Source organism: Budorcas taxicolor, chromosome 15 (assembly GCF_023091745.1).
Source record: "Budorcas taxicolor isolate Tak-1 chromosome 15, Takin1.1, whole genome shotgun sequence".
NCBI lineage: Eukaryota > Metazoa > Chordata > Mammalia > Artiodactyla > Bovidae > Budorcas > Budorcas taxicolor.
Window position 1 is genome coordinate 24,258,618 of NC_068924.1, and position 23,560 is coordinate 24,282,177.

Below are 23,560 nucleotides of genomic sequence, written 5' to 3' on the forward strand. Positions count from 1 at the left end.
TGCTTTCGTTTCATTGGATTGTATTCTGTCACATGGCTACATCTAAGGGCAAGGGGAACAGGAAAATGCCTTTCAGCTACGTTCAGAGGGAGGAGAGTGAGCTTTGGTGGAAAGCTAGAGATTCCTTTTGCAATTGTCCTTCTTCTCTGTTTACACTCCTCTTCCCGCATGTAAAACATTCCCATAGAAAAATAACCCCCAATTCTATCCTATCATTGTACCCATTCCAAAATGCGGGGTGTCTGGTTGATGTTCAGTCTTCACCATCAGCTCTGTGAACTAAAAGCAAGTTACGTGTATCTCACCCACATCCACGGGTACATGGCTAAAATAAATGACGACTGCCCATGCTGCGCAGTAATTGGTTTTCTCCCCTTCTTGGTTTAAATTAATGTTATAGTTCCCCGGCAGTCAGGTGTGGCCAGATGACTGATGGCTAACAATCACGTGGGTAGAAGTCATTTGTATTACTGTTGGGAAGAGGAATTTAAAGACAGTATCCCTTGTTGAAGTTTCCTGAAGCTCTCGTGACACATCACCACAACTTGACGACTTAAACCAAGAAAAACTAGTTTTCCCACAGTTGTGGAAGACAGAAATCCAAGACCAAGGTGTCAGATGGCCACATTCCCTCTTAAGACTCGAGGAGAGGACTTTTTGTCTCGTCTTCTAGCTCCTGAGGTGCCTGACATTCCCTGGCTTGTGGCAGCATCCCTGACTCTGTACGTGACCTTGGCCCTGTGTGTCTGTTTTGTTTCTGTCTCTTTTAAGGACACTCTCATTGGATTTGGAAAGTGAAAGTCACTCAGCCGTGTCTGACTCTTTGCCACCTGATGGACTATACAGTCATGGAATTCTGCAGGCCAGAATACTGGAGTGGATTGCCACTCCCTTCTCCAAGGGATCTTCCCAACCCAAGGATGGAACCCAGGTCTCCCACATTGCAGGTGGACTCTTTACCAGCTGAGCCACCAGGTAATCCCAAGAATTCTGGAGTGGGTAGCCTATTCCTTAGATCTTCCTGACCCAGGAATCAAACCAGAGTCTCCTACATTGCGGGCAGACTCTTTAGCAGCTGAACTACCACCCCAAATCCAATATGAGCTCATCACCATCCTTATCCTAACCACATTTAAGACCCCATTTCCAAGTAAAGTCATATGCTGAAGTTACAGTGGACATTCTTGGGACGAAACCATCCAATCCACTACAGCCTGCTTTATAATAAAAATCCCCTTCTGCAATGGGAAGCAAGGGGCTCATCCAAGTCTCAAGACCGCAGCGATGATGGAGGCCCTGTACACAGGTACGTGTGAAGGACCCCTGCCCCAGCAGTGGGGAATGTTCTGAATCTCTAGCCTGGGAGGAGTCGCTTTGTCCGATGTTCTCAGAAAGCCCTGGCTCCAGCCTCTGAGGAATCATTTCTTGACTGTTATCTATCCTGACCCATCTCAAGTGGTCCTGGGAGGTGGGCCTCCCTTAGGACAGCACCTCTTTCACCACCAGCACCAGCAGTACAAGTTCAGGGGGACTGAGTATGATTTTAAGGTCTGAACTTCCAAGGCCTTTATTAGGCTGGGTTCATGGATTTTTTTGGCAATTCAATTTCTTAAAAAACAGCCTTTAGATCTATTTGCTTCTAACCCATTCCTCATGCTGGCAGACACACCCAAATTTCTTTCTGACACACAGTTGTCAAAACTGCTTTTATCATTGATATTGTTATTAGTAATTATTTTTCTTCTTCAAATCCAAGCCTGCTTGTGAACTTCCTGGTGGCTACCTGAGAGGGCTGGCTTGGGTGGAATCATAACACTCTTAATTTGATGTTTGCTGTGAAGCTGAATCCCTTTGTAAGAGAATTTTAAATAATGAACCTTTATTGCTTGAAGCCTTTCCCAGTCTTATTTCCTGTAATTGAATAGGGCATAGAAACAATCAGCTTACCTACATCCCAAAACACACAACTATCTGGATACACCCTATTTTCTTGTATTTCTTCTTGGAAAGTTGTCAATAATATTTTGCTGTAAACACTGGAGAACAACCCACAAACTCTAACATACACTCTGGTCCTTCCCCCAAAATTTCTCTTAGAGCTAGAGACTCAATACATATTTGGTCTGTCTTTCAAGTAGTCCGGCAAGAGTTTTCCTAATTGTGTTATTTCTGCCTACCATGGGACTCCATCTTTCTAGCCAGCCATACTTCTTTCCTTGTTCAGTTCAGTCGCTCAGTCGTGTCCAATTCTTTGCGACCCTATGAATCGCAGCACGCCAGGCCTCCCTGTCCATCACCAACCCCCGGAGTTTACCCAAACCCATGTCCATTGAGTCGGTGATGCCATCCAGCCATCTCATCCTCGGTTGTCCCCTTCTCCTCCTTCCCCCAATCCTCCCAGCATCAGAGTCTTTTCCAGTGAGTCAACTCTTCACATCAGGTGGCCAAAGTATTGGAGTTTCAGCTTTGGCATCAGTCCTTCCAAAGAACACCCAGGACTGATCTCCTTTAGGATGGACTGGTTGGATCTCCTTGCAGTCCAAGGGACTCTCAAGAGTCTTCTCCAACACCACAGTTCAAAAGCATCAATTCTTTGGCACTCAGCTTTCTTCACAGTCCAACTCTCATATCCAAACATGACCACAGGAAAAACCATAGCCTTGACTAGATGGACCTTAGTCGGCAAAGTAATGTCTCTGCTTTTCAATATGCTATCAAGGTTGGCCATAACTTTCCTTCCAAGGAGTAAGCGTCTTTTAATTTCATGGCTGCGATCACCATCTTCAGTGATTTTGGAGCCTAAAAAAATAAAGTCAGCCTCTGTTTCCACTGTTTCCCCATCTATTTCCCATGAAGTGATGGGACAGATGCCATGATCTTAGCCACTGTCTATTTCCCTGTCCCGTCTTTCCCACTATCCTTTACCAGCGTTCCCTGCCTCGCTGCCTTCCATCGCTTCCCAGACAGAGCAGGCTTTTGTTTATGCTGATCCCTCTGTCTAAGCCTATGCCAGGCTGCCTCCTGCACATATAATTGAGGTCTCAGCTCAGACATTGCTTCTTGGTGGAGTCTTCCCTGACTATCCCATTCAAATGTGTTTCTTCACAGCATTTACCACCATACAATATTATCTTCTTTATTTGTTTACTCATCATGGTCCTGGCCCCACTCCACTTGAGCATGGGCTGTGTGAAAACCAGGATCCTGTTGGCGGTGTTTGCCCCTGCTGGTATGAGGAACTGGGATTGCCATACAGCTGTTATGATGACAAACACCCATATTAATATATCATGTGTGCCAGACACTGGTTTAGTTTTTTACTGAAAACTTTTTTAATGAACAATTTCAAGATACACACAAGTAGAATAATACGACGAACCTCACAAAGCCCATCACCCAGATTCAACATTATCAAGAAGACACTTTCTTTATCTATCCTTCTTTCTCTCCTTCCCTCATTTCTCTTTCCCTTTCCTTGCTTCTGGTGAAGTTTTCTATAGAAAATCCCAGGCGTTATGTCACTCCTCCCCCATCCCACTGTATCCTTCATTTTTTTAAAAGTTAATTTTTCTTATAGAATTTCAATGCCATTCATACACCTCAAAAAATTAGAAATGGTTTCTTAGTATTATCACTTCATATTCATATTTCCTTGATTACCTTAAAAATAACTTTTTAATGTTGACCTGTTTGAAATAGGAACCAAGCTAGGTCCACACATTTGTTATTTCTCCTAAATCTCTTTCTCCCTGTCTCCCATACTGCTGACTTGTTGAAGAAAGCGGTTATTATCATGAACTTTCCAGCTATGAGATGATGAAGGCTGGAAATGGGGCTGGATAATAGGGATGAAAAGAAGGAAATGTTCTGAAGAGACCATGTGGAGTAGGGTCATCTGATTGACCCTGACTTGGGTCCATAGAGTGGAGACATCACTGCCCACTTGGAAGCACTCAGGAGCTAGGAGAACAACAATCGCCTTGCTTTCCCTTAGAGGGGGACAGCTGAATGGAACCCTCAGATCAGCTAATTGTGTCTCTTGTTTTAGTCCCTTGCTCAGCCTCTCCCAGCTGGACAGAACATCTGTACAATCTTCCCACTTCTTCACAAAATTCCCTCTTTATCTTGCAGCCTCTGAAGCTTGTTGGGAAAGGGTCAGTCCCCACACACTGTACTTACTGTGGTTCTCACACCAACTGTGTACCAAAACTCACAGAGTTTCTTCTGCTTCTGTAAAATTATACTCAAATATCTGATTACTTATCCCAGGCCATTAGAATGAACACCTGTGGCCATAGGAATATGTATTTTAAAATCACTTTCTGGATGACCATGACGTAATTATGGACCTGGATCAGAAACTTTGTAGAATATACCAATGATGTGAGGCCTAAGATGAAATCCGTAAGGCAGTTTCTGCCAGCAAAGTCGCAGTTCCTCTGAGGTCAATCATCTCCCACATTTTTTGTTAAAAGATGATATGAAATTAAATTTTAATCATATACCTCAACATTTGACTCAGATGGTAAAGAATCTGCCTGCAATGCAGGAGACCTAGTTCAGTCCCTGGGTCAGGAAGATCCCCTGGAGAAGGAAATGGTCACCCACTCCAGTATTCTTGCCTGGAGAATTCCTTGGATAGAGGAGCCTGGCAAGCTACAGTCTATGGGGTTACAAAGAGTCAGACACGTCTTAGAAACTAATGCACATTATATACATGTACCACTGTACTACCATATTAAGTACAAAAAACATTAAAGTAAAAAAAAATTATTTTAAGATTTAGCAAGTAAATAGAAATTCAAATATTTGCTTCTTGAAGCCCAGTGGGTTTTTTTTTGATGCCTGCCCATCTGTGAACTACTGCTCTGGAATATTTTCAGCCAATTTTTATTTGCCCAGGTCTTCCTCCAAGGGACCCATTTGATGAGCTTCCAGATATCATTGAAAAGCTCCTCTTTTCTATAACAGTCCTTGTCATAACCTTGAATCCTGCTTGGAGAGAGGTGTGTCTAGTTCACCTTGGTTGATTTTTTTTTTTTTTTTCCTCTACTGTTCAACCATGGAACCTTTCCAAATTAGTTGTTGAGCAGACAAAAAAATTATATCAGCTCTCCCAGTTTGATTGGACCCAAACCTTCCATTCCTCCTGTCATCTCTTGGATCTGAGGGGCCTCAGGACATGAAAATTTCCTAATGGATGTACCTAAGCCTAAAGAAGGAGAAAAGGTGATTAAGGGTCTAGAAGAAAAAGAAGGTACATTGGGGTAAGGAAGACTAGAATTTGCCATTTCTAGAGCTCCTCCTTCCTTTCTGTAGATCTAAGATTCTATCAGTATCATTTTCCATTAGCCTGAAAATCTTCCTTCAGTATTTCTTATACTACAGGTTTTTTGGTAACAAATCCCCTCAGCTTTCATTTATATGAAAATACCTTTATTTCACCCTCATTTTTGAAGGCTATTTTTGCTGGAAAGGGAATTCTGTGTTGACAGTTATTTTATTTGTTTGTTTTGGGCTTTAAGGACATTATCCTTTATCTCCTGACCTCCACTGTTTCTGATGAGAACTCAGCCATTTATTGTGTCCTTGTTCTCCTGTGTATAACATGTCATTTTCCTTTGGATGATTTCACACCTTGCACAAGTCTAACGATGATATTTCTGTTTCATTTAACCATGATAGTTGTTTAGTTGCTAAGTTGTATTTGGCTCTTTTGCGACTCCATGGACTATAGTCTGCCAGGCTAGAAGAATTGATGCTTTTGAACTGTGGTGCTGGAGAAGACTCTTGAGAATCCCTTGGAGAGCAAGGTGATCGAACCACTCAATCCTAAAGGAGATCAACCCTGAATATTCATTGGAAAGGCAAATGCTGAAGCTGAAGCTGAAGCTCCAATACTTTGGCCATCCCATGCGAAGACTTGGCTCTTTGGGAAAGACCCTGATGCTGGGAAAGATTGAGGGCAAGAGAAGAAGGCGACAGAGGATGAAATGGTTGAATGGCATCACTGACTCAATGGACATGAGTCTGAGCAACCTCTGGGAGATGGTGAAGGACAGGGAAGCCTGGCATGCTGCAGTTCATGGGGTTGCAAAGAGTCAGGCATGACTTAGCAACTAAAGAAGCAAGCAAGCAAGCAACTATGATATGCCTTGTTGTGACTTGGGAGTTTGCTGAGCTTTAGAATCTGTAGGTTGATATATTACATCAAATTTAGGGAAGTTTTATCATTTTTATTCATATATCTTTCCCTATACTATTCTCTTCCTCTTTTCCTTCAGGGATTCTAATTATGTAAACGTTAGCTTTATATTTTCCAACAGATTACTGAGGCTCTGTTCATTTTGTTTCAACCTTTTTTTCTCTCTTTTCTTTGAGTTGGGTCATTTTTACAGCTCCTTCTCCAAGTTCAGGGACCCTTATTCCTGCCATCTCCAATCTACTGTTAAAACAATTCAGTGAATTCTTCACTTTAGATATTATATTTTTGGTTTAGAATTTCTCTTTAAAAAGTCTTCTCTTTGAGATTCCTTGTTTGCTATTCATCAAGACTGTGTTTTCCTTTATCTACTTGAATAAATTTATTAGTGTTTTGCTGAAAGTTTTACTTTTGTTTTAGCCTTGAAGGATTCATTAACAAAAAAACTACTCAGTACATACATAAATAATTTCAATTTTTTATAGATTACCTGACTCTATTTCAATATACAGCCATTAAAAGAAAAGAAATAGAAACAATAGAGAGAAGTAACAGTGGATACATCACCAAACTGGGCCAAGCTAAATCCAGACTTAGTGGGCTGGGAAGTCCTTTGTTAAAAGCAATCTGGAGTCCCAGTTGGGAAAGTGTCCTGGGCAGTACTTCCACCCCATGACTCAGACTTCAAATTGCAGTTTTGGGGCTCTGGTTTATAATCCCAAGCCACAAAGTGATATCATCATCAATTCATGTGCAAAAATGTAACTCTGGTTTTACATTAACCATTTTACAATGCTCTTTGTTTCATCTTGTAAGTTACAGGGTTTAGTTAGACCCCGGGGGTTGGCCAGACCCTTAGGGGCTCAGGAATTCCAAGACACACTTCTTTTCTTGTCTAAAGTGCTGCCTGACTTGCTGTGCTTGCAGGCAGTCATGGAATCTGGACAGTATCCAGGCAGATCAGAAGCAGATCAGAGGCTTCTAAAGCCTGAACAAGACTTCCTCCATTTTAATTTCCCTATCACAACTGCACTCATCTCATACACTAGTAAAGTAATGCTCAATATTCTCCAAACCAGGCTTCAGTGATACGTGAAGCGTGAACTTCCTGATGTTCAGGCTGGTTTTAGAAAAGGCAGAGGAACCAGAGATCAAATTGCCAACATCTTCTGGTTCATCAAAAAAGCAAGAGAGTTCCAGAAAAATATCTATTTCTGCTTTATTGACTATGCCAAAGCCTTTGACTGTGTGGATCACAATCAACTGCGGAAAATTCTGAAACAGATGGGAATACCAGACCACCTGACCTGCCTCTTGAGAAACCTGTATGCAGGTCAGGAAGCAACAGTTAGAACTGGACATGGAACAACAAACTGGTTCCAAATAGGAAAAGGAGTACGTCAAGGCTGTGTATTGTCACCCTGCTTATTTAACTTCTATGCAGAGTACATCATGAGAAATGCTGGACTGGGAAAAGCACAAGCTGGAATCAAGATTGCCAGGAAAAATATCAATAACCTCAGATATGCAGATGATACCACCCTTATGGGAGAAAGTGAAGAGGAACTAAAAAACCTCTTGATGAAAGTGAGAGAGGAGAGTAAAAAAGTTGGCTTAAAGCTCAACATTCAGAAAACGAAGATCATGGCATCTGGTCCCATCACTTCGTGGCAAATAGATGGGGAAACAGTGGAAACAGTGTCAGACTTTATTTTTGGGGGCTCCAAAATCACTGCAGATGGTGATTGCAGCCATGAAATTAAAAGACGCTTACTCCTTGGAAGGAAAGTTATGACCAACCTTGATAGCATATTGAAAAGCAGAGACATTACTTTGCCAACAAAGGTCCTTCTAGTCAAGGCTATGGTTTTTCCTGTGGTCATGTATGGATGTGAGAGTTGGACTGTGAAGAAGGCTGAGTGCCGAAGAATTGATGCTTTTGAACTGTGGTGTTGGAGAAGACTCTTGAGAGTCCCTTGGACTGCAAGGAGATCCAACCAGTCTATCCTAAAGGAGATCAGTCCTGGGTGTTCTTTGGAAGGACTAGTGCTAAAGCTGAAACTCCAATACTTTGGCCACCTGATGTGAAGAGTTGACTCATTGGAAAAGACTCTGGTGCTGGGAGGGATTGGGGGCGGGAGGAGAAGGGGACGACAGAGGATGAGATGGCTGGATGGCATCACCAACTCAATGGACATGAGTCTGAGTGAACTCCGGGAGTTGGTGATGGACAGGGAGGCCTGGTGTGCTGCAATTCGTGAGGTCGCAAAGAGTCGGACACGAGTGAGTGACTGAAATGAACTGAACTGAACAATTATAACTGCTTTAAAATGTCCTGGTCTGCTAATTTCAATTGCTAGACCATTTCAGAGTCTGTTCCCATTGATAGCGTTGATTTTTATGGATAACATTTTTCTGTTTTTTGGTGATTCACCATCTGGTGATTTTTTATTGTAGGCTAGATTCTGGGGGTAATCGATGAGAAGGAGCCTGGATTATGTTGTTCTCCTTTAAAGAGTGTTGTATTTTGTTCTGACAGGTAATTAATTTATCATAGGCTTTCCTTGACCCTGTCAAGGCTTGGTTTTAGGCTTTATTAGGGTGAGGCTTCTCTGGTGGCTCAGAGGTTAAAGCGTCTGCCTCCAATGCGGGAGACCTGGGTTCGATCCCTGTGTCGGGAAGACCCCCTGGAGAAGGAAATGGCAACCCACTCCAGTATTCTTGTCTGGAGAATCCCATGGACGGAGGAACCTGGTAGGCTACAGTCCACGGGGTCGCAAAGAGTCAGACACACGGGGTCGCAAAGAGTCAGACACGACTGAGCGACTTTGCTTACTTACTTACTTAGGGTGCATCTAAAGTAGCCTTTATTCCAGGGTATAATCCCTCTTCCCAAAGCATAACTTTCTGGCATCTCAACTGTATGCTGAGGTAGTACATTCTGTAACAAGAAGTCCTCTCCACTGTGACTGGAACACGAACTCCCAGCACTGTGTGACTGATCTGAGTGAGAGCAGTGAGTGGTCCTGAAGAGAGATCTTAGCTCCCCGCCCAGGAACTGGATCTGGGTAACCTGGATGAAAACCAAGAATCCTAGCCACTAGACCACAAGGGGCTAGAGACTAGAAGAAAAGTGACCCTGGCTCTTACCCCTGTTTGAAAGAAAGAATGTTTCAAGGAGGCAAAAACTGTAAAAACAGGTATAAAATTTATTAGTAGAGGGCACAGCACAATGTATGGGAGAGCACACAGATAAAAACAGTTTATTTAAGTTGGAAACAGGGCAGAGACACACCCAGAGAGAAAGGGCGTGGGCATCTCTGCAATGAGGAGAGGGGCAGTAAGTCAGAAGCTAGGCAGAGACACACACCCAGAGAGAAAGGGTGTGGGCATCCTCCGCAATGAGGAGGAGTATAATAAAGAGGGAATGTAAACCACTTATATAGGACAGTCTTTCCAGGTCTTTGTTTCCCTTTGGCTAATTATGTTGTTTCTTTCTTCACATCTGACTGCTCCTTGGACACTCTGAAAGATATGTGCTCAACTTTTTTCTAAGATGGATCTCGCCACAGAGGCCTGTGAATGCATAGCCACACTTATTATGGGGTGGGCCCCTCCCATTTTGACCACCAAGAAGCCTTCCTACTCATGTGTAGACAGGAAAGTCTGTATTGACCTCTGGAGAAGGCACCTTATCTCTTTGTTTTAGCAGAGCTCAGCTTTCGCCACTAGGTTTGTCCTTGGAGTGTCTGGGTGAGACTAAAGCTTGAATTCTACTCCACTTGATAAACAACAGCTGTCTGGCCCAGGGGCCGCCTATCTCCTACATCATGACCTCTAGTATTTCCATTCAGGTTTCAACTCCATAGCAGCCAGATTGTTACAGTCTCAGCCTGTGCAGGGTCAGCCCAGTTCTTGACCAAAACTGACAGGGAACCCCTGTCACGGGTGAAATTGTGCTCCTCCCAAAAGATACACTGAAGTCTTAGCCCCTAATACGTTAAAATGTGACTTCTTTCCAAATAAGTTTTGGAGATGAGGTTTTCATAAAGGTGGTTGTTGTTGTTGTTCAGCTGCTAAGTCATGTTTTTCTGCCCCCTGGACTGTAGCTTGCCAGGCCTCCCTATCCCTCACTGTCTCCTAGACAAGTTCATGTCCTTTGACTTGGTGATGCTATCCAATCATTTCATCCTTCATAAAGGTAATTAAGCTAAAATGAGGTTATCAGATTGAGTCCTAATCCAACAGAACTAGTGCCCCTTATAAAAAAGTATATTGGGGGCTTCCTTGGTGGAGCAGTGGTAAAGAGTCCACTTGTCTACGTGGGGGACATGGGTTTGATCCCTGGTCTGGGAAGATCCCACAAGCCTTGGAGCAACTGAGCCCATGGTCTGCAACAAGAGAAGCCAGCACAGTGAGAAGCCTGTACCCCACAATTGGAGAGGAGCCCCCCTCACCACAGCTAGAGAAAACTCGGCACAGACAGAAATGAATCAATCAATACAATTTTTTTCAAAAAGGATTTCAGACCGAGAGACACATGCACAGTGAGAAAGCCACATGAAGGATGAAGGAAGGAATCAAGGAAGAGATCTTGAAGCCAGTGGATGTCAAAGAGTGACCAGTGGGAGGCACAAGAGATTCTCTCTCGCGACTCTCAGAAGGCACTAACACTGATGATGCCTTGATTTCAGGCTTCCAGCCCCCAGAATTATGAAAGAATGAATTTCTGTTATTTAAGACTTAGCGGTTCTTTATTAAGGCAGCCCCAGAAAACGAATATGTGTCCACGTAGAATTCGGGAGCCCCCTTTATGTGACTCCCTCTGCACTGGCCACTAACCCCACGAGTTCCGTTTGCTCCAGCAGCTCCAAACTCTGCTCCTGGCGTCTTCAGCTCAGCAGGACGCTTGGAGTCTTCCTGGTTCCCACTCCTTCGTGCTGCAGTCAGGACATTTGTCCCCAGGCGGTCAGCTCGTGAGGTCTGGGCTCGCTTTCGGTGTTCTCCTTCTCTGAGGAATTGCAGCTGTGCACTGCCTATGGTCCAGTGCCTGAAAACACTTGTGTCATTTTGTCTAGGCTGTTTATGGTGAAAGGCAGCTCCAATATTTGTTACTGGCCAGAAGTGAAATTTCTGTTCTAAGTTCTTCGAATCTATTCATTTAATCTTCTCAACAACTCTGTGGGAGTAAGTTACTGTCCTCATGAGTTCTAGATTTAAAAAAAAAAAAAAACCAGAGGCAAAAAGAAAAAAGATTAAATAACTTGTCCAAGAGTATATCTTTTAAGTGGTGGAGCTAGATTCTGAATCTAGGCAGTTTAGCTGCTAAATCTATGCTCAGTGAGTGCACCTATTTTGAATAAGTGAGTAGATAGCTGTCTCTTTTACCTTTTATCCATTTGCCTTCTGTTCCACCTGTTTAGTAAAATTCCAGTATTACATCAGCCCAGTATCTTCACTTTTCCTGGAACCAGACTTCCAAGAACACTGGGGGAAAAAAATACTTCTGGGAAGAATAAACTTTTATCGAGAATAAACTCTTATCCAGTTACCCAGGGCTTTGAAAATACCTAATAATTCTGTATGTCCCCAGTGTTTGCCCTCCATTTGCTGTTTATTCTCACCTCAAATTTCAAACATCTGTACCTCTGTACTTGTTAGTTTCAAGAAAAACACAATTTCCAGCCGTGAACTCAGTTCCTTACTCATTCCTGTCAATCTGGCTTGTATTGGCACCCATTCTTGCCTTTTCTTCTACTGTCAAAATATTTAGTGTTTCTATGCCTGTCTAAGGCTTATCCACTTTTAGCTGCTGCCCTACATCTTTCTTCCCCTTCACAGCCAAGCTCTGGAAGTGTTGTTTACACCCTCTGCCTACATTTCTTCAACTTCCTTTCACCCAGCTCAATCTGGTGGCTGTACTTATAACTTCATTCCTTTATTAATGTCAGCATTTATTTTTATCTGTTTCACCCTTTTGCTTTCTTTAAATGTGTTGAATCTTTTTCATTGATTGCTTTGAATGCTTCATTCATGATTTGTCTTGTTTATTAATATGAATATTTAGGATCATGAACTTTCCCGTTTTATCTGTCTTATAGATACTTATCTGCAGAATTCCTTCCTAAACAGTTTTTTCTTCTATAGAATTTAAAGTTTTTGTTTTGATTTTCTCATTGATCCAAAAGTGTTTCAGATAATTTTAAAAATTTTTAATAATTTTATTTATTTGTTTTTGGCTGTGCTGGATCTTTGTGGCTGCGGGGGCTTTGCTCTAATGGTGGAGAACTGGGGCTACTCTCTAGTTGCAGAGCACGGACTTCTCACTGTGGTGGCTTCTCTTACTGTGGACCACGGGCTCTAGGGAGCTTGGGGGCTCAGTAGTTGCGACCCCCCGCCCCAGCCCTAGAGTGTGCAGGCTCGATAGCTATGACACATGAGCTTGGTTGTACCAGAGAATTATAAATTTTCCCCAAAGTAGAAATAATATAAAGTAATGTACTCTGTTCAAAACACCATAACATAGATACCAATTATAAAACCAGAAAACAAGAGACTCTACCACACAGAAGGATCTACATTTTCTGGGGCTTCCCTGGAGGCCCAGTGGTAAAGACGCTGCCTGCCAATGCAGGGGACACGGGAGGATGCTACATGCCTCGGAGTAAATAAGCCTGTGAGTCCCAGCTACTGAGCACACACAGATGTGATGGCTTCAGAGCCCAGAACATCCTGAGGAGCAGAAGAGTGATTTCCCTTGCTCCTGAGTGGGCAATGGAAATGAGAAAAAGAGAGAGAGATATACAGGCATGGAGGCTGGGAAAAGGTGTTGCAACCCTTGTTAATCAGTGAGCTGGGACCAGATTATGCAACAAGATTGCATTCGATGCCAACAGCATGGATGAAAAACAGTGCCAGCTCCCGCGCCTGGCACCAAGTAAGTTCCCCACCCTCCCCCCTGGCAAAGGAAGACTACATAATTGAGATAAAATGTCTACCATTTGCATGGGGCTTCGAGAAGAAATTTAGTTCAGTCATAGAACAATTTTGTACACTTGTCTTATAACACCTGTAGCTCCCGCTGAGATCTCTCTGTGAGCTCTAGAACTTTATCCAGGTTAGATTAGATTTTTCAGTTTTAAGCTGAGTGTGCTCAAAACAAAACCCATCTCCTCTCATCATCTTACCCTCCTCACTCCCCAACTAAAACCTATTCTTCTTCTTGTCTTCCCTGTTTTACTAAATACTATCAACATTTATTCAGTTGTCTAGGACAGAAACCAGGGTGTTGTGTTGGGGGGGAGTGTAGTTCAGAAAACACTAAAAATTAAAAGCTAACTAAGACATCTCATCCAGGGCTTCCTTAGTGGCTCAGAAGGTAAAGAATCTGCCTGCAATGCAGGAGACCTGGATTCTACTCCTGCGTTGGGAAGATCCCCTGGAGGAGGGCATGGCAACCCACCCCAGTATTCCTGCCTGGAGAATTCCCATGGACAGAGGAGCCTGGTGGGCTACAGCCCATGGGGTCACAAAGAGTCGGACATGCCTGAGCGACTAAGCACAAGACATCTCATCCTAGGATCACTCATCTATACTGGGGCTTTGCTGGAGATTGCATTTAAAAATTAGGCATGCTTTTTAAATAGTTTGAAAAATCACTGTAGAAGGGGATGCAATAAAGGAGCAAAAGAGACTAACACTTCCAAACAAGCCAAAGCCACTGAAAAGCCTGGGGGCTGGGGAAGGGAACTGAGCGGTGAATGGCCAAAGGGAGGCAGGTTCAGGAATCATCCTTTGTTGGCTGCTCTGGCCTTCATCCCAGTGTTTGTTCTGAGGGCTGGGGGGAGGACAAAGTCTGAGCCCCGCAAAGAAGGCCCCAGGGAATCAGTTTGCCTGCTGCTCCTTCCTGGACAAAACTCACTGCTCTCCATGGCTCTTCAGGAACGCAAGGAGCCTGATGTCTACCAGGAGAATTTTGAGCCCACATCCTACCTGGAGTATTACAGGATGAACCAGGATCCCATTGGTGATGAAGTCCTCCATTTCCTGCTAAAACACTACAACGCCACCTTTAAATCAGGTGCTGATCTCCTTCAGCCCTGGAGGAAGTTTGTGGGAGGAAGGGTGGCCACGCAAATTTTAAATCAGATGCTGGTTTTCTTTCATTGTAGGGCAGTCTTCGAGTGGGAGTGGGAAAGGATGGCCAGACCATTAATAGCAACTTGGGATCTTCAGAGGGTATGGCTCTGCCCTACAGGAAGATTTTATTAAAAAAAAATTTTTTTTTCTTGCAGCATGTGGGTTTCCTCTAACTGCAAGGAGCTGGGGCTACTCTTCGTTGAGGTGCACAGGCTTCTCACTGCGGTGGCTACTCTTGTTGCAGAGCATGGGGTCTGGGCACGTGGGCTCAGCAGCTGCAGTTCGAGGGTTTAGATGCCCCACGGCATGGGGAATATTCCCCAGTCATAGACTGAACCCGTGTCCCCTGCATTGGCAGGCGGATTACCAAAGAAGTTAGGAAGAGTTTAGATACACTTGCTGTATGGTACATGGTGGTATCCTCTCAAAGTTTCTGAGGTCAGATTTTCTCTTCCCATAAAGCCTGAGAGCTGTGGTCTTTGATCATCCTGAGTAGGCCTGTCTTCTCCCTATCCCTTGCAAGGGAAACCTGAAGGGCATCCGAAAGTGTAGGGAAGCTTTGCTTCTCGTTTGGGGTGGGCTTTGCCCTTCTGCCTGATCTCCACTGTGGCCCATGCAAACATCATGGGTGGTTGGCTCTCAGATTTGCACCTCCCTCCGACACTGCCACCCCAGGGAAGTATAGTGCTAGGCTGGCTGGACCACTAAAATCAAATGCTGGGTATCTTTTCATCATTCATATGGGAAGAAAACATAACCCAGTAGCCAGAATTTCTCCAATTAAAATTTTCTGGCATCAAATTTTCTTAAGCCTTTGATGCCTACTTCAATTTATTTGCTACTGTACCCTACAGATATAACAACATACAGACAAACACGTGTAGTTACAGATTAGCTGGCTCATCTCAGCAGTCAGTCAGGACCAGCTGGTTTTCTGTCCTCTTGGCCTTGTTGTTTATCTTGGAAGCCCCCTGTGTGTGTGCTCATTTGCTCAGCTGTGTCTGACTCTGTGTGACCCCATGGACTGTAGCCCACCAGGCTCCTCTGTCCATGGGATTCTCCAGGCAAGAATACTGGAGTGGGTTGCCAGGCTCTTCTCCAGGGGATCTTTCGGACCCAGGGATCAAACCCACATCTCTTATGTCTATCTGTATTGGCAGGAGGGTTTGTGTTTTTGTTTTTTTGTTTTTTTTTTTTACCATTACTGCCACCTGGGAAGCCCCTGGAAGCCCCTTGCCAAGGTCCAAACACTCTTGATATTTTGTGTCAACCAGTCTCTTGTGGATGGAGAGAAACAAAACAGGAAGGGGAGGCCAAGTATTCCTCACAGGCCCTGTTTTCTCCTTTTAGTCCCCAAACGGCCAAGCACGTTTCTGGGATACAGTTGATACTCAATAAATGTTTGCTGGTTGATCTTTGGAACATTACATGTGGTCTCAGTGGGGCCATAGGGCACATCAACAAAGAGTGCTTGGGACAGGGAAACCAGTGTACTCAAGAATTGAATCAGATTCCTCCTTTGGACACTTTAAAAATTCAGTGAATTTATTTATTTCATTGCTACGTGTGGGCTTTCTCTAGCTGCAGAGAGCAGGGGCTGCTCTCTAATTGTCCTGTGTGGGCTTCTCTTGTTGTGGAGCACAGGCTCTAGGGCACACAGGCTCAATGGCTGTGGCTTGAGGGCTTAGTTGCCCCATAATATGTAAAATCTTCCGGGATCAGGGATCAAACTGTGTCCCCTGCACTGGCAGATGGATTCTTAATGACTGGACCACCAGGGAAGTCCTGGACATTTTACAGTGGTAAATTGGTAGGTGAGATGTCAACGCTGGTTCTTTAACACTCTACCCCTAAACAAGCTCCCTTGTTCCTAACACTCCCTTCCTGCAAAAACTCTCCGTGCTCAGTGTGCTGGAGCTGTTAGTGCAGCAAGGTTCCCGGTCCTGGAGGTTACAGGCCCTGATGGTCAACTCCCTGTGCCGTCTCCCAGTGGAGCAAGAAGAGCAGAACCTTTGGGGATGTGTGGGCCTTGGAGCCCTGCTGCTGCTGCTAAGTCGCTTCAGTCATGTCCGACTCTGTGCGACCCCATAGACGGCAGCCCATCAAGCTCCCCCGTCCCTGGGATTCTCCAGGCAAGAACACTGGAGTGGGTTGCCATTTCCTTCTCCAATGCATGAAAGTGAAAAATCAAAGTGAAGTCACTCAGTCGTGTCCGACTCTTAGCAACCCCATGGACTGCAGCCTACCAGGCTCCTCCGTCCATGGGATTTTCCAGGCAAGAGTACTGGAGTGGGGTGCCATTGCCTTCTCCCAGGTACTAATGATTCAGAAGAAATATTCCTAATCCAAAACAGGTGGGCTGGAAGGGAAACTCCTGATTGACATCGGCTCCGGGCCCACCATCTACCAGTTCCTCTCTGCCTGTGAGTCTTTCCAAGAGATCATCGCCACCGACTACACAGACAAGAACCTCCAGGAGCTGGAGAAGTGGCTGAAGAAGATGCCGGGGGCATTTGACTGGTCTCCAGTGGTGAAATACGTGTGTGAGCTTGAGGGGAACAGGTAAGCGGGCTGTTGCTTGTTTTCAGATCTGCATGATCTTCACTTAGCTCCTAATCAAGAGTTTTCCATGGAGTTTGTGTACACATGGCAAGGCAGATGGAGACTAAGAAGGAAGGAAGTCAGTGGAACCCCAAGCAGAAAGGAGGAAGAGTGAGATATGAATCCTATAAAGACCAAAAGGGGCAATAGGAAGAGCCGGCTAGAGACAAACCTGGAGCCAGGAAGAAACATCACTGAGGTCCACAAGGAAGCCAAGGTCTGAGTCCAAGCAGGAGAACCCTCCCGGCTGCCTCCTTTCTGATTGACTGGTGCCCTGTTGTTCCAGTTACAACCTCCAGGGAGCTCTAAACCTGTGGAATCTTTTTGTGGATCGCAGGAGATAAGGGTTAGAATTAAGACAATCTTACATGGCAAGTGGAATAGAATTTACTTACCTTGTATATTTTCATTTAATTTCAAGGCACCAGGAAGATCCACCATAACCCTTCCACTCCCCAAATATCACGCTCCCTAGTTAAGATGGTTGAAGTTGTGCATTAGTTTCTTATTCCTTCTGCTTAAAACTATGATTTCTTTCTTACTTTTTAAACATTGAGGTATAGTTAATTTACAGTGTTGTGTTAGTTTCAAGTATATAACTAAGGACTGAAGCTGAAGCTGAAACTCCAATATTTGGGCCACCTGATGCAAAGAGCCGACTCATTGGAAAAGACCCTGATGCTGAGAAAGTTTGAGGGCAGAAGGAGAGGGGGCAACAGAGGATAGGATGATTGGATGGCATCACTAACTCAACAGACATGAGTTTGAGCAAACTCTGGGAGACGGTGAAAGACAGGGTGGCCTGGCGTGCTGCAGTTCGTGAGGTCAGACAAAGAGTCAGACATGGCTTAGTGACTGAACAAAACTATGATTCCATACACATATACTTATATGTGTATATATATATATATTCTTCTCAGATTCTTTTCTATTATGGGTCATTTCGGTTATTAAAGAACCTGAGTATAGTTCCCTGCACTCTAAGTAGGTCTTTGTTGTTTACCTGTTTTATATACAGCAGAGGGTATATGTTAAGACTATGTGTTTTAAAAAATACAGAGCTGGAAAGAGCAGGCCTTCAAGTGCTAGTACTTACTCATACTGCAGACTGCATGTGGCCCACATCCTGAGAACAGGCATAGGTAAGAAGGGAATGTGTGAGTCGAGGAGGAGGTTGAATGGAGTGGCCAGGGGCCCCCCACAATGTCCCCCAAGCTCACACTGTAGTCTTGCTCCTCTGAGTCCAGGCAGAGATTCTGTTTCTGGGGGCACTTGCCGGGTCATGTGAGATACGGGCTAGCAGAGAGAGAACGGGCTAACCACCAGGGGCGTAGGGCCGGAAGGGGGCCCCTGAGCCGTGACCCCAGGGTGGGCAGGTGCTGGGCTTCACTTTGTCCCCAGCTGGTCTCCCTATGGGACTCAGTTTTCTCATCTGTAGAACTGGCAGCCTGTGCTCTGGGAGCCCATACGCCAGGCGGAGGATGGCTGAGAGTGACGTGAGTGGTCCATGTGATGAGCGTGACCCAGCCGGCCTCTCTCTTTCTTCCCTCCCATCCAGAGACAAGTGGGCAGAGAAGGAGGAGCGCGTAAGGAGAGCCGTCACCCGGGTGCTCAAGTGTGACATCCTGAAAGAACAGCCCCTGGAGCCCGCGGTCCTGCCCCCCGCCGATGGCCTCATCTCCTCCCTGTGTCTTGAGGCTGCCTGCCCCACCCCGCAGGCCTGCTGGGATGCCCTGCGCCACCTCAGGACCCTGCTCCGGCCCGGGGGCCATCTGGTGCTGAGCGGGAGCTTCGAGTCCACCTTCTTCATGGTGGGGGACAAGAGGTTCCCCACTCTGCCCCTGAATGAGAAATTCCTGCGGGAGGCCCTGCAGGAGGCCGGCTTCATCATTGAGAAGCTGGAGAAGGTCGCTCGGGCCACTGAGACCCACTTGGATAATCGCACTGACTACACAGGGCTGTTCTTCCTGGTGGCCCAGAGAGGGGACTAGAGGCAGCGGCTTGGAGGAGCGGGTGGTCGGGGGGTGGGCCTGGGACCATCCCTCTGCCACCTCGTTTGTGTTTCTCTCCATTTCACCAGCTTCACTTCTAACGCTTGCTGGCAAATGATCGCCAGGTCAGTCGGGATGCTTCTCCCAGAGATGTTTATAATGTATTCCACTAATGGCCCCGAGCTGGGAAAAAGAATTGGACCAGAGAAATAAAGCTGCACCTCCTTCCTTCTGGGCTCCTTCAGGGTCGCATGGAATGAAGTGGGAAGGACCCTTCCCACTCTCTGATTTTAGGCAATTCAGACTGCACGCCTTCTGAGCTCAGTCTCCACCTCCCTCCCCATGCCTGCTAATCCTGCAGCCCTGCCCCTTGAAATGGAAAGCACATGCATGGATTTTGATCCTTGGCTCTCTGATTCAACTTGCTCTTGTGACTTTAGGTGGGCACCTAATATCTCAGAACCTCAGTTTCCCCATCGGTGAAATGGAAATCATCACACCTCTCCCCAGGGTTTCTGTAACACCCAAAAGGTATAACATGAATACCCTTGGTAAATAACCATGTGAACAAGTGAAGTCGCTCAGTCGTGTCTGACTCTCTGTGACCCCATGGACTGTAGCCTACCAGGCTCCTCTGTCCATGGGATTTTCCAGGCAATAGTACTGGAGTGGATTGCCATTTCCTTCCCCAGGGGATCTTCCCGACCCAGGGATCGAACCCTGGTCTCCCGCATTGTAGACAGACGCTTTACTGTCTGAGCCACCAGGGAAGTCCAAGCTTGTGTGTTTTTTAAGCTTGGCTGACCTTGTAGAGACCTTGTCACAGGATGTGATAAGATGGCATAAGGAGTTCTGAAGAGAGCCAGAGAAGTTGTTTTCCTTCACTGTCCAATGAACCCCACCTAACCCCGTCTGGGGCAGGGATGGGACACAAGGGAAAGACTTTTTGAGGGAAGTAGGGAGCAAATCGATGAAAGGGTGACCAAGAGTAAGCCAAGTGAAGGAGTCGCGGGGAAGGGCAGGAACTTCTGGTACAGGTACTGAGACCCAGAGGGGAGACAACATACTGTGCTGGGTGAACTTCAAGAAAAACTGAAGACAGGAGCTTCCCTGGTGGTCCACTGGCTAAGACTGCACTCCCAATGCAGAGGGTCCGGGTTCAATCCCTGGTTAGGGAACTAGATCCCACATGCTCCACCTGAAGATCCTGCACGTTGCAATGAAGACTGAAGATCCTACGTCCTGCAACTAAGACCTTGGGCAGCCTAATTAATTAATTAATTAAGAGAAGAAAAATTGAAGACACTGGGGTTCCAAGATTGAGGCTCTGTCCCTTGAGGGACTGCTAATACATGTTGTATGGGAGAACAGGCCAGTATTCAGAGTGGGAGGACGAGTGTCAAAGCAGTGGCGATGGGTGGCATTGGAGGTGGACAAGCAAGCAATTTAGTCATTCAACAAATATTTGTCAAGTGCCTGCATCCAGCTGGACACTGTAATGTCAGAACCTTTGCCTAGGGCTGGTCCTCACGCTAAACGTGGTTGCAACACTGAAGCCCTTGATCACATTCTACCCCATGTGTGTGTATCTGGGGTATATTTTTTGTGTATGTGGGCATGTGCACACGTGTGTGTGTGTGTGTGCATGTATGTGTTTGTGTGCTGATCATGGTAGTAGAGGTGGGTCACATCTATCCATGGAACCACCACAAGAGTGATCAGTGAGGTTGACTCCCAGAGGCTGGGTTTAGATCAAGACTATCTCCTAGAACTTGCCTGCAAGTTGAAGGACCCAGAGGCTGAGTGCTAACACCCCATCCAGGGCGAGCTCCAAGTATCCACTGGGGTGTCTGGCCAGAAAGCTGAGCTGGGCTGGGAAAGCATTAGGCAAAGAGCAGGTGGGTGGGCATATGGGGAGAGTGTCTGGGGTGGGTGTTCTTGGCAGGACTGAGGTGCCCAGTCTCTGCCTCCCTGCATGAAGTGTGGGCATGTAGCTGGGCAATATTCTTCTGGGGCCCTGGTGTCAGTTAACATGAGCTTTCACATCAGGAGCTGTTGGCTTCCTGACATGAGCAGCAGGTTACCATATATGCTTCATGGGCTGCCTGTGAGTGGGCATGTGAGTGGGCATGTGAGTGGCTTCATGACTTCCCTGGGGGCGCATATGGTGAAGAATCTGTCTGCAAAACAGGAGACCCGGTTCCATCCCTGGGTCAGGAAGATCCCCTGAAGAAGGGAATGGCATCCCGCTCCTGAATTCTTGCATGGAGAATTCCACGGACAGAGGATCCAGGTGGGCTACAGTCCATGGGGTGGCTAAGAGTCAAACACGACTCAGTGACTAACGCTTTTTAATGTGTGTGAGACATGGCTAGTGACAGGGGAGGGTTTACAATTCGCTGAGACAGCAGGCTTCACACTTCTGCTAAGCACCCATTGAGCTGACACAGGGCCCTAGGACAAGGCAGAATTAACTGGGAAGAGGAATAGTGATGAGAAGCAGAGATGAAGGAAGGATTAGTTCCTGCTCTAGAACCAAGGAAGGTTTCAGGTGGAAGAGCAGCCAAGATGCATTATAAAGGAGGGAGATGGTTGGAAAGGCATTTCCCCTGGAGGAAACAATCCTGTTACAAAACCTGGCCTTGGGAAGATGCTGGGTGAATGATGCGATGTTTGTGCTGCCTGCAGGGTGGGCTTTCTATTGGAGAGCAGAGGGAGGTGAGGCCCGGAGGGCAGTTCCGGGCCTTGGGCTCTGAGAGTCTCTCCAGGGGTAATCAGAGCTCGTCAATAAATATTTATTTAGCATCTGCCATCTGCCAGGCACAGAGTGTGAGAACACATTTGATACAATTCTTGCCCTTGCCGGGCTCACAGACAGTTCTGATCCCATTACAGGAGGTGACAGCACGCAGAAGGGAATCCCAGTTTAGGGGAGACCAGGAAAGCATCACGAAGAGGTAATGTTTATTTTTAAAAAATATTTTTACGGTGGTCCAGTGACGAAGACTCTGTGCTCCCACCGCAGGAGGCTCAGGTTCGATCCCTGGTCAGGGAACTAGATCCCACATGCTGCAGCTAAGACCCAACACAGCCAAATAAATAAATATATATATTTTTAAATGTACTGGAGTATAGTTGCTTTACAAGGTTGTGTTAGTTTCTGCTGCATGGCAAAGTGAGTCAGCTACACGTATACATGCGTGCATGCTAAGTTGCTTCAGATGTGTCCAACTCTTTGCGACCCTATAGGCTGTAGCTTGCCAGGCTTCTCTGTCTGTGGGATTCTCCAGGCGAGAATACTGGAGTGGGTTGCCATTTCCTCTGTCAGGGGATCTTCCCAATCGAACCCGCGGTTCTTACATCTCCTGCATTGACAAGTGAGTTCTTTTCCACTAGCTCCACCTGGGAAGCCCAGGAAATGAACGTGAAAGTGGAAGTCTCTCAGTCGTGTCCGACTCTTTGCAACCCCATGGACTATATCCAGTCCATGGAATTCTCTAAGGACAGAATTCTGGAGTGGGTAGCCTTTCCCTTCTCCAGGGGATCTTCCCAACTCAGGGATGGAACCCAGGTCTCCCGCATTGCAGGCAGATTCTTTACCAGCTGAGCCACAAGGGAAGCCCAAGAATTCTGGACTGGGTAGCTATCCCTTCTCCAGGGGATCTTCCCTACCCAGGAATTGAACCGGGGTCTCCTGCATTGCGGGCAGATTCTTTACCAGCTGAGCCACCACGGAAGCCATACGTTTACATATAGCCCCAGATTTTTGGATTTCCTTCCCATTTAGGTCACCACAGAGCACTGAGTAGGGTTCCCCGAGCTACACAGTAGGTTCTCATTAGTTATCTGTTTTACATATAGTATCAATAGTGTGTGTGTCAATCCCAGGTTCCCAGTTCATCTCACCCTCCCCACCTTCCCCCTTGGTGTCCATGTTTGTCCCAAAGAGGCAATGTTTAAACTGAGCCTTGGACTAACCATAAATACCAGGTTGCCAGGCAGACAGTGAGGCGGAGGCGGGGTGAGGTGGAGGGGGTGTGGGCTGGGGTGTTGAAGGCATTTCGGGAGGAGGAGGCAGCTCGGCTCTGGTGGGAACCACGGGCGGACATCAGGCATCTCTGGGGAACCTTGGTCAGGAAATGCATGCTGCGTGGCTGCTCCCTGCTGGGCCTGTTCTGTATCTAGGGATGCAGTGACTGAGTCCAACCAGGCCCTGCCCTCAGTCTCCTTGCCCTTGAGAGGGGTGGGGAAGTGAAAGTGAAGTCTCTCAGTCATGTCCGAGGCAAGAATACTGGAGTGGGTTGCCATTCCCTTCTCCAGGGGAGCTTTCCGACCCAGGGATCGAACCCGGGTCTCCCGCATTGTGGGCAGACGCTTTACCCTCTGAGCCACCAGGGTGGCAGGCAACAAAAGAGTGGGCCAAAACAACGGTGTGAGAAGCCCCGAGAAGGAAATAAACAGGGCGATGTTGTGGAGAGTAACTGGGGCAGAGGGTGTTCGGGAGGACAGGGCAGGTTCTCCTGCTGAATGGGAGTCCCTGTGTGTCGGGGAGTGCCCTTGGGGAGAAGGAGGCAGGGGACCAGTCCTAGCCCAGCTTTGGATGAAGTTTCCCATGTCCTTCACTCTG

General features: G+C 46.3%; 1 protein-coding gene across 3 annotated transcripts; it reads left to right on the forward strand.

Moving 5' to 3' along the window:
- The first annotated feature begins 803 nt into the window (after window positions 1-803).
- Window positions 804-19,395, forward strand: LOC128060474 (nicotinamide N-methyltransferase-like). 3 transcript variants are annotated; one of them, XM_052652878.1, is made up of 3 exons: window positions 804-975; window positions 16,696-16,903; window positions 18,501-19,395. In XM_052652878.1, the coding sequence occupies exons 1-3, from the start codon at window positions 834-836 to the stop codon at window positions 18,931-18,933; spliced, it is 783 nt and encodes a 260-aa protein (XP_052508838.1). In that variant the 5' UTR covers window positions 804-833; the 3' UTR covers window positions 18,934-19,395. The 3 variants fall into 3 exon arrangements, with proteins under 3 accessions (XP_052508838.1, XP_052508840.1, XP_052508839.1); XM_052652880.1 differs by lacking the exon at window positions 804-975 and adding an exon at window positions 1,007-1,306; XM_052652879.1 differs by lacking the exon at window positions 804-975 and adding an exon at window positions 14,132-14,282.
- Window positions 19,396-23,560: the final 4,165 nt, after the last annotated feature.

Excerpts from the sequence above, each read along its gene's own strand:
- LOC128060474 (XM_052652879.1), top strand. The coding sequence starts at position 14,132 with ATGGCTCTTCAGGAACGCAAGGAGCCTGATGTCTACCAGGAGAATTTT. Across the intron at positions 14,283-16,695 it reads CAACGCCACCTTTAAATCAG|GTGGGCTGGAAGGGAAACTC; the intron begins GTGCTGATCTCC and ends AATCCAAAACAG. Across the intron at positions 16,904-18,500 it reads TGTGAGCTTGAGGGGAACAG|AGACAAGTGGGCAGAGAAGG; the intron begins GTAAGCGGGCTG and ends CCTCCCATCCAG.